The 10765-nt window shown below is 47.0% G+C and overlaps 2 protein-coding genes across 3 annotated transcripts in view; one reads left to right on the forward strand and one right to left on the reverse strand.

Annotated features, from left to right (window-relative positions):
• The window catches only part of LOC144137215 (nose resistant to fluoxetine protein 6-like), a 104422-nt gene extending 95962 nt beyond the window's left edge, over positions 1-8460 (forward strand). For both annotated transcript variants that reach the window (XM_077669454.1, XM_077669455.1), the window contains exon 15: positions 5759-8460. In XM_077669454.1, the coding sequence (XP_077525580.1) occupies positions 5759-6025 (267 nt within the window). In that variant the 3' untranslated portion in view covers positions 6026-8460. The remainder of the gene's footprint in view (positions 1-5758) is intronic.
• On the reverse strand, positions 1292-5025 carry LOC144174315 (transcription factor Adf-1-like). The gene is made up of 3 exons (XM_077702954.1): positions 4854-5025; positions 4090-4246; positions 1292-1409 (listed from the first exon to the last, which is right to left on the reverse strand). The coding sequence occupies exons 1-3, from the start codon at positions 4996-4998 to the stop codon at positions 1292-1294; spliced, it is 420 nt and encodes a 139-aa protein (XP_077559080.1). The 5' UTR covers positions 4999-5025.
• Positions 8461-10765: the final 2305 nt, after the last annotated feature.

Consider the following 10765-nt stretch of genomic DNA (forward strand, 5'->3'; position numbering starts at 1 on the left):
TGTTCGGTCAGTGGTTTCCCATTCGTTGTATCTTCTATAGTGCTTCGATGGCATGCTAGTTTATTTTGTAATGGGATCAGCACCCGTGTCTCTACCACCGGGTCGTCTCTGGTTTTTGTCTTTTAACACAAAAGTATCTTATGTCGGGGTACAAAAACCTCACAGACGTCAGATCCGTTACGTAAATGAGATCACCAGAAAAAGTTCCCTTGGCACGGCGCTGCTAGATTTCGAGCCCACGATCACTCTGGCCGCAACGGGAGGTGTGAGACACAATACCGTCTGAGCCATGAAGTAATGCCCGCGTAGCTGTACGAACGCGCCTTATGTTGAATTCGATAATAACGTGCGCTGCATATTTGGACGGGGAACACGGACAGTGAAAAAGACAAAACCATACGATGGTGCGCAACATCGTTGTTTGGTTTTGTCTTTTTCACTGTCCGTGTTCCCCGTCCAAATATGCAGCGCACGTTATTATCGAATTCAAGACTGTACCAACTAGCCCCTAAACATGCCTTTATTAGCGCCTTATGTGCTGCCCTCTCACCTGCCCCCTCATATGGTGCGCCGTCTAGGAGAGGTAAAGGGAAGTAGTGCGTAATGACCCTAATGAGCGCCGATAGTTGGCGCCTCAATAGGGCAGCGTGTAGCAACGGAAGCTGCTCTGTTTACCCGTCCGCCGCCTATGTGGAACGCCACTCAGCTTGTGGAACGCCGCAACCGCGTTCCACAAGTTGAGCTCGTCGCTACGCAAGCGTCGGTGTACACGCCACGGGCAGAACCAATGTGGTCGCACCTTTACATAAGCGACCCGTCAGCAGGACTTCGCTCGCCAAGCATACCCACAAGACTGCTGCCGACCCGAAAAACATGCTCTTTTGCAGTAGCGTAGTGTGAATTCACCAAACGATTCGCTGACAACCGGTTCGGTTTCGTGCGCACGGTTTGCGAGCGCCTGGGGTTTCAACCGGATTTATGGAAGGCTCCGGCGCGTGTAATCCAGTGTCTAATGTTGATGCGCCTAATGCTATGTTCACACTACGGTCGTAACGTGCGTAACAGCTCGTTCGGCGTATCGAACGCAACGGCTATAAAAAGCGTTACCGCAGTTATGCCGATACCTTTGTTCACATGTACAGCTACGTACATTACGATTTTTACGATAGGCCAATCATATTTGTCGCTGTAGAATCGACGTCACTAGCGGTCCAATATGGCTCCCGTCAACACGCGAGCGCTGGCCGAGTTGGAAGAAATTCACGCTCAAAATGAGCTTATAGTCGTGTATTCAATCGCCCGAAGACGGCGAAGGCGACAGAGAAGAGTTTGGGTGCGCCAAGTATTCCTCGACAGGGCCGTGGATGGCGACTTTCACAACCTTCTCGTCAAGCTCCGACTTGGAGACGCTGCGATGTTTCATAATTTCATGCGCATGTCGCCCCAGCAGTTCGACTTCCTTGAGAACTTAGTGAGACCACTCATCGAGGTTCGGAGCACACATCTCCGTTCTGCCATTATGTCGGCGGAGCGTCTTGCAATAACACTCAGGTAAGCACATTGATGCGTGAAAGCAGCAAAAGTCCATACAGATACGTTTTCAATATGGGAGGCTGCCAAATAAATGCAAAACTATCTGAATGCTTGGTTTAATTTGATAATGAGACAGGTTAAATATAATTAAATGCGTATTACACTATGAGCAGATATTGTATTTTTCAGTTTTAAGCATTGTGTTGCACACTATTCCTAGTCGTTCGCTGCAATTTGGCCTACGCGTCTCCTATATCCGGTGGCCAATAGAGCACTGTTTTGCTTAATGGCTTGGCCGTAATTACTTGTAGTGGGGTTAGCTTTTTTGCCAACTTCATACATACCTCGTCTTTTTTTTTAGGTTCCTGGCCACTGGTAACAGCTACCAGTCTCTCTCGCACAGCTTCCGCGTCGGCAAATCGACGATTTCGCAGCTTGTTCCGAAGGTGTGCCAAGCGATATGGACCGTTCTTCAGCCTAGATTTCTAAAACCACTACATGAGCAAAGCATAGAGGCTATTGCGGAACAGTTTTGGTGCAAGTGGAACTTCCCTAACTGCGCCGGAGCGATCGATGGAAAACACATTCATTTAGATGCACCACCAAACTCTGGAACATTATATTTCAATTATAAGCAAGGCTTCAGCATTAACCTGATGGCATCCTGTGATGCAAGCTACAAGTTTACATCAGTTTATATAGGATGCTACGGACGTGAAAGCGATGGTGGTGTGTTCGCGGCGTCGCAGCTGGGAATATTTGTGGATAATGGCCACAAGAATTTGCCTGCTCCTTGCGCACTCCCAAACGGAGGCCCAGTGCTCCCTTACGTGTTTGTGGCCGATGACGCCTTTCCTCTCAAGACAAATTTGATGAAGCCGTACCCTGGCACGCAAGCAGCCAACAGTGAAAAACGGATCTACAACTACAGGCTCTCAAGAGCTCGCAGGTGCGTCGAGAATGCTTTTGGCGTTATGTGTGCACGCTGGAGGGTGTTGAGGAACGGGATGGGCCTTCTACCAGACAATGCCGTCCTCGTGGTAGCTGCCTGCTGTTGCCTACACAATTTCCTAATGCAGGAGGGAAGGCAGGTTGGTGGCTACTGTCCTCCGCAGTTCGCAGACACCACTGGAAGCTCAGGAGAGCTCATTTCAGGTGACTGGAGGAACTCCACCCCACCACTTCCCCAAGCGTACCGACAAGGTTCTAATACCTACTCAAGGAGGGCAGCAGACGTTCGCGACAGCTTTGCCAGCTACTTCCATGGGCCTGGCGCAGTGCCATGGCAGTTTACCTAAAGGAAGAAATCTTGGCTACATGTACTGTTTACTTTTCAACTGTTTATTACACATGGCAATTTATTTTGATGCGTTCGAGAAGCCGCTTATGATTACACTCAGAAAAAAATCACCAGCAGAAAGAAGCGTGGGTATGGTTGCTATGTAGAAAAGAGCACAGATGAGCTCCACCATAAACAAATATAACAATCTCCCCAAAAAATGCACTGCCAATAAAATACTGTTTACAGCACTTCGTGTGTCTTTTTCAAACACCTGATCACTGTCCTTTCCCGGCTCACACGTTGGGAAAGCAGCTTCCACTAACAACTTGTGAATTGTGATCTTTGTCATTTCTTTCTTGCGGTCTTCTAGCCTAGCTAGGAGCGGCTTCATGCTGAGCAAAAAAAGTTCATCTTGATCAGTGTTCGAATATTTTAGTTCATTCAGCCGCTTCCTATTTTCTGTTAGGGTAGCAAACACTAGCTCATCAATGTCGACTTGGTTTCTCTTCTTTGAGGAAGTTTTCCTGGTGCCTGTAGGTGGGGTGGGCCTTGCAGTGGCACACGCGCTTGAATCTGCCTCGCTTCCTTGAGGTCCTTGATGGTCGTCTTCAACAACGTCATTGTCAGACAGTGAGCTTGGCTCAGCTACTTGGTCGCCGACTTCTAAGACGTATGCAGCTTGGCCAAGTGGATTGTCGCGAGTTCGATCGGTATCTTCGCTGCTGTCCATATACATTGACTGAAGAAGTGCCTCTGCCGACGTGCTTGAGTTACTGCTTGGGGTAAACGTATTTGGAGGTCGTACTTCCGGTGGCAAATGACGGGGTCCTCCTTCCATACTGGACACAGTACTGCATCAAAAAAAAAAAAAAAAGAGAACAACATATGTGACCGCGCGTCAAGTATTCAATCAAAAGGGAAAAATACCATGCACTCTGTACTACTTTATTGGATGCGAATGATTTCAAAATTATTCAAACGTAAACATTGGGTTCAATTAAAAATAATATTGAAATGCACGCAGTGACGTTTCGTATTTAAACTGCCGGTGTCGAACTGTATGTCAGGATGCTGAAAATATCTTTCTCACTTCATCGCGTACAACTAGTGCACAGGAATAGCATGAATTTAAATTGAAGACTATTCCAGAGAGAAGTGGTGAGAGGAAAAACGAGAGAGGAATCGGGGCAGGTATATCTACAGCCCTGCTTAGTGGGCGCTCAGCGCACCAACTGGCAATGAGCAACTCAAAACGCCAACGTCAGATAGCTTGCCTTCTGCTCTGGATGGCGTCGTTGAGGAACATGAGGTTGTCGAAGAGGGCCCATTTCTTCTTTACGGCGTCGGAGCCGCTTCCGGATTTCACGTACGCCTTCCGAAGCCGGAGAAACTTCTGTCGGAGGCTGTGCCATCGATGTTCAATATCAGGCACTGCACGAGTGAAAAGAGAAAAGAAATACACGGTACTCTGAAATAATTGCTATACATGGAACTCTATAGCTATCAAACCTACAGGCGTGACGTAGAAAAACAATACAGATCGTTAGCTCGAATACTTTTCTCGAATACATTTAACCACGAAAGCATGATTTAACCAACTGGTAAAATTTCAATCCACTATTTCTGTGACAACTTTGAAACTGATATCATGTTATTTACAGCTCATTAAGCTCCTTAGCTAGCCCATCACGGTGTTTGGTGCAGTGTTCTGCTTTCACGGAATGCTCCAAATTCACATGCACCGATCAGACACCCACGTTGGTCATAAATACCCTTCCTAGCTATTTCACTTAGACAGTATCACAATGTTTACAAAACTTTGTATGGTGTAAAACTGGATATCATAAAAAAGCGCCTAGGAAGTGAGCACGCGAACGAGCGAATTGACGCACACGGCACGGAGATAGCCATAGACCGCGGCAGCACAGACACTGCCGAACGACGCTGTCACCGAGAAAAACTGCTCGTTTTGATATACTTCAACAGTAGTGCTAACGCCACTGTCGAGCACACAAATGGTAAATTGATTCGCACTTACCGCTTTGTCCGAGTACTCTGGACACCTGCTCCCATGCATCTCGCTGAAGTTGTTTATCCCGGTACGTCTTCAAACGCTGGTCGTACAGCAACGGTCGCCGGCGCACTTCTTCTATTAATAAATCGTCGCTAGCAAGCGAATCCATTGCGCACACTTTTCACTTCCCAGAAATGTCCAACGACTAAACCAAACCAAATGAAGACAGTACGGCAGGCAGCGCGGAACAACTTTTTACGCACGTTGCGAGCAAACAAAGCCAACCCAATCGTCACCGCGGAATGGCGAAATAGCACTTCCCGCGCCGGCAGCTCCCGCCATCGCCTCCGCGATGCTGCTGCAGCCGGGAGGACGGAAGTCCCGTCAGGTCTCGTGACCGGTTGTTGAAAACCGAAAGCTGATCGGTCATTGGCTGTGTCGTAACGGTCGTAGTATCGCAGTCGTAAAAGTTGCCTAGCCTTTAACACTCTCACCCACGATTTATGCGTTCGTTGCGAACGTTGGTACCTTTACGTTCACAGTCTGAACTAGACGCATACGCTTGTTGTGCTTCCGCTTACGCGTGTTATGAAAAATCGGCGCCTTACGACCGTAGTGTGAACATAGCTTAACGGTGCCGTACCGACGAAATATAAATAGCGATGTTCAAGTTCACATGGATCCACAATAAACATTCAAATTCTCCTTTGAAGGCACATTTGACTTTCGTGTTTTACCGATTCCTATGAAAGAAGGATCAACCAAATTTTTTTCTAGTGTTTTGGTCTTTCGCAACCATTACAATAGGCCGATCAATCCCTTTTGTTGGCATGACGTCCGTCCCTCTCCTTCTCCCACGTCATCCCCAGGCGAACTCCCACGTATGTGTAATGCATGTACCAACACATGAACTGCTCACCCTCTTCCAGGTTTCATCGTCTGTGGTGGTCTTCGTATGGAGCTGCCTGCTGTCACTCTGCCTATTCTTGGCGTGCGAAGCCCCATTAGGACGCCTGGACAAGCTACTATGGGGCTCTGCCGCACCAAGACAACAACAGAAACAGGAGGCCAAAGTTCCCGAACGTACAAACGGTCATGACATCGAGCTTGGCCTGCAACGAAGAGAAGCAATCTCTGATAGAAATTTAGATGTTTGTGAGCCCAAGACAAGCAACTCGCAGCTGCAATGTTCATGAGAGGCGCTGCGCGGATCCACCTGTGACACTACTTGGCCGCATTGATATACGGGCATTTTCATCACTGCTTTGACATGCTGCATTTCTTCCGTGGGTACCCGTGCTACGCGCAACATAAGAAATCACAAGCTACTTAAATTTAGTGTCTCCTAGAACATTTGCTATACTGGAGGACATTTAGAGGGGGGGAGGGGGTATATTGATACTTTTTTTGCCAATAAATGTATAAACCAAAGCTAAGTGTGCAGCATTTTTTAAACAGACGCTTTAGAAACTTATGGAAACATGAGCGGATTGTAGAACTGGTCATTGTCGAAACGCACAAAAAAGTGCCGAAAGGACACAGCAGCAACGACGAACGCTAACTAAAAATTCCAGTCAGCCAGGTTCGATTGTTGACCGCGGCGGCCGCTTTTCTGATGGAGGCGAAACCCGAAAACGCGCATGTGTTCGAGATTTCGACGCACGTTAACGATCCTAAGGTGGTCAAAATTAATCCGGAGCCCACCACTACTGTACGCCTCATCGCCTGTGTAGCGCCGGCGCGCTAAACCTCTCAATCAATCAGATTCCAGTCAGCCGTCATGTGGGTGCTTTCTTGTCCCTCTCCTCTTTGCTGTTTCCCGAAAATCAAACTGGCTATACAACCAAAGTAGCTACCCTAGCTTGACTAGCCACCCAACTACGTCTCGAAAATGTGAATAGAGAACTTTGTCAATTTAGTGAACGCAATCAAAATATAACACTCATAAACAGTATATAAAAATCCATTTACTTGTTTCTCGAGAAAACCTTCAAATGCACAAAATTAACAACAAACCCTTTTCCACAGTAAGCATCTAGAAAAGTGAATTATCGAGCAAGAAAGAAAGAATGCTAGACTTTTAAAATTACGTTGGTTGAGGGAGGAGGTCTCTAGGCACTCTTGGACGATGCCCCCAACATTATAAGTGAAACATGTTAGTGCGGGCGCAGATATTATTCGATCAGAACAACCGGAGCAGTTTTCTCTTGATACCAAATCACTGCCCTCATCGATCCAGCAATGAACTGGCCTTGCTCATTTTCTTACAGCACCTCTATACCAGGCAGGGGTATACACCATTTTTCGCCCTCATGTAACTGATAGATCGTACGCTTACTCGAAAACCAGCAAGTTAGTCCACATGCCCGTCTCTTTCTCACCCCTACGTGTCGAAGTGTTCTCGCGTTGCTGGGCGGCCTCGTCCTCCGTCGCCTCCTTTGACGCCTCCGTCGGCGGCGTCAAAGACGAAGGAGAAGTGAGATCGTCTAACACCTGGTTTCAGCTTCCTTCGATTTTATAAAAAAGAGTTTACGCTCATGTGCTTGATCAATACAACTCAACCAACCAACATTCATGAATCACGGATTGATTTAACCTTCGCAAAGAGTATCTCTTTGAACTAATAGAAGGTGTGGTTAAGTTTATTGCTTGATTGTAGGCTTTACCGCCCCGACGCAACGCAGGCGGTGACGCGGGACGTAGTGGAGGACTCAGGATTAATTTGGATCACCTGGCTTTACTCTTTGTAGAGTCATGCGTATCAATTCAAGGGATATGTCACATGGTTAATCATTATGGGTGTCATTTACAGCTTCCCTTTCCAACCTCCTTCATAGGGTAAATTGGAGGGCATTGTTTAACACGAAAGTGTTTTATGCCGGGGTACACAAACCACACCGACGTCATATCCGTCACGAAAATGGAATCGCCAGAAACGGTTCCATTTGCGCGGAGGCACCAGGTCTCGAGCCCACCATCACTTTGGCCGCAACGGGAGGTGTGAAACGCTATACCGACTGAGCCATGAAGCCATGCCCGGGTAGATGTACGCACGCGCCTTATGTCCAACCGCTAACTTGTCCATTCAGGTGGTGCTGCCGTCTAGGAGAGGTGAAGCGACGTAGTGCGTCATGATGATAATGAGCGCTGATAGTTGGCGCCTCCATAAGGCAGCGTGTAGCAGCAGAAGCTACTGTGTTTACCCGTCCGCCGCCACTTTGAGACGCCGCTCAGCTTGTGGAACGCCGCCGCCACGTTCCACAAGCGGAGCCCGTCGCAACGCAAGCGCCTGGCGTAAACGGCGCGGAGCAGGACCAATGTGGTCGCACCTTTGCCTAACAGCCGCCAGCAGGACGTTGCTCGCCACGCACACCCAAAAGGCTGCTTCCGACCCGCAAATCATGCTACTGTCGCTCTAGCGTACTGTGACTTTACCAAACGATTCACTGACAACCTGTTCGGTTTCACTCGCATGGTTGGCGAGCGCCTAGGGTTTCAATAAAATGTACGCGATGCTCCGGCGCGTGTAATCCAGGGTCTAATGTTGATCGTCTAACGGTGTCATACCCACGAACTATAAATAGTGATGTGCAAGTTCATATCGATGTGCAATAAATATTCAAATGCTCCTGTGAGGGCATATTTTACTTTCGTGTTTTAGCGATTCCTATGGAAGAAGAATCAACCACACTTTTTTCTTGAGGCTCTTGTTTAATGTTGGCATTCCTGCAGTGTATTTTGTGGCGCGCCGGGCACCATCAGTGAGACATAAAAGGTTTCAATTTAATAGCCGTTTTGGTGTGGAATAGAGCCCACTATATTCAGTGGAATACAGCCCACTTCCCTTGACTAAGCAGCTCGACTCTCGGCCTTCAGTCCCCAGCAGCGGTAGAGCACCTGTCCATGGCGGCGGTCAGAACAGTCATGCAGCAAAGGCCGCAACGAAACCCTGGGTCCGGACAGGCCACTATTGGAACTTGACCCTGGCAATGTTCAACCCACGCACTCTAGTTAGCGCGGGCAGATTAGCTGTATCACTAGACGAGCTCTCGAACATTAAGTGGGATATTGAAGGGTTAAGCTAATTTAGAAGGACAGGATAAGGCTTCATGGAGCTCACTATCGGACATATTCGGTGCTACAGTGGTCCTTAAGAGAAGAAAGAACATGGGTGGGATTTTTCATCCCACGAGAAATTGCAGAAAACGTGCAGGAGTATTTCAGCATTAGCGAGAGTCGGGACGGTTGTAATCAAGCTGAGCGATACAAGTTAAAGATAGTACAGGCCTATGCGCCAACAACCAGCTATGATGATGAAGCCATAGACAGCTTCTACGATGATGTCGAATCAGGAATAAAGAAGGAAACAACGCAGATCCAGATTCTGGTGGGAGATTTTGAGGCAAACATCGCTACGAAGCAAATTGGGGAAAGGTCACTGGGAAACTTGGGAACATACAGTCGCAACAGTTGAGAAAATACACTGGTGGGATTGACACAGAGAAATAACCTTATATTGCTGAACACATTCTTCTACAAGCCAAAGAATAGGAAATGGACACACAAAGGTACCGATAGTAGAACAAAAAATGAAATTGTGTTCACTTTAAGTGACAACCCAGGTGTTGTGCAAGACGTAGAGGTGCTAAGTAACATGAGAAGCAGCGATCAGTGGATGTTTAAACACAACGTAAAGGTGAATCTGAGAAGAGAAAAAAAGAAACTCGTGAAAACGTAGAAACCTTCCATCGAGTCAGTCAGAGCCAGTTCGAAGGACTTTAAAATAACTGTTCAAAACCAATTCTCCATTCTAAACGAGCAAAACGAGGTCAGCGTAAAGAGGCTAAATGACAACCTAACATCGGCGCTCAGTAAATCAGCAGCGGCTGTGGGAGATACAACACTTAAGGAACAAACTGGAAAACTAAGAACACGAAAATGTAAAGTACGGCGGATCGGATAGAATTAGCCGAGTTTTCGAAACTGATTAACAGAAGTAACAGGAGCGATATTAGTACATATAACATGAAACGGTGAAACGGTGCAAATAGGGGCAAGTTTGAAGGCAACTAAGAGAAAGGTAGCTATCGGCACAGACACGATGTACGTACTCAGAGACAAGCAGGGTAACATAGGGCACAACTTGGACGAGATAATAAATGTAGCAGAAGGAGTATACACCAGGCTGTAAGCCAGCAACTTTATACAAGGGAAACTACTCAAAGCACAAGCTTAATGTGCGATGTCCCACTACTAACTAAAGAGGAGGTAGGGAAGGCTCTTCAAGGCATGAAAACAAGAAAAGCTGCAGGTATAACCGTGGATCTATTAAAAGAGGGATGAGATATTGCACTACAAAAGCTTCCTGTACTATTTTCGGATAGCTTGAAGACCCAAAAGAGCCCAAAGCCTGCAAAAACGCCAACATTATTCTCATTCATAAGAAGGGTGATCGCAAAGACATTAAGAATTATAGACCCATCAGCCTATTCTCGCTTGTGCACAAGCTCTTTACAAAAGTTATAGTTAGCCGCAGGGTGATAGTCTTGATTTCAGACAGCCCAGGCAGCAGGCTCGGTTTAGGAATGGGTATTCAACCATGGATCACCTTAATGTTGACAGTCAAGTGATAGAAAAATCCGCAGAATACACTAAACCCCTTTGCATTGCATTTATAGATTATGAGAAAGCGTTCAATTCCGTACTCACCGCAGCTGTTCTAGAACCACTAAAAGACCTCAGAATAGGGAAGACCTACAATAGACTTCTAGAACAAATATATTGAGAATTCACGGGCACGATAACCCTCCACAAGCAAAGCGATAAATTCCCGATCGGGAAGGGAGTAAGGGAGCGAGTTACCATATCGCAAAAACTATTCACAGCATGTCTGAAGGGGAGAAAGCTTGACTGGGAAAACACGGGATTAAGGATAA

This window comes from Haemaphysalis longicornis, unplaced genomic scaffold (genome assembly GCF_048455015.1).
Source record: "Haemaphysalis longicornis isolate Haplotype H1 unplaced genomic scaffold, Haemaphysalis longicornis Haplotype H1 scaffold_1, whole genome shotgun sequence".
NCBI lineage: Eukaryota > Metazoa > Arthropoda > Arachnida > Ixodida > Ixodidae > Haemaphysalis > Haemaphysalis longicornis.

Coding starts and splice junctions, on each gene's coding strand:
- LOC144174315 (XM_077702954.1), bottom strand. CDS start 4,998: ATGGATTCGCTTGCTAGCGACGATTTATTAATAGAAGAAGTGCGCCGG. Junction 4,247..4,853: donor CAGAGTACTCGGACAAAGCG/GTAAGTGCGAAT, acceptor TCACTCGTGCAG/TGCCTGATATTGAACATCGA. Junction 1,410..4,089: donor GACGCCATCCAGAGCAGAAG/GCAAGCTATCTG, acceptor GAAACATCGCAG/CGTCTCCAAGTCGGAGCTTG.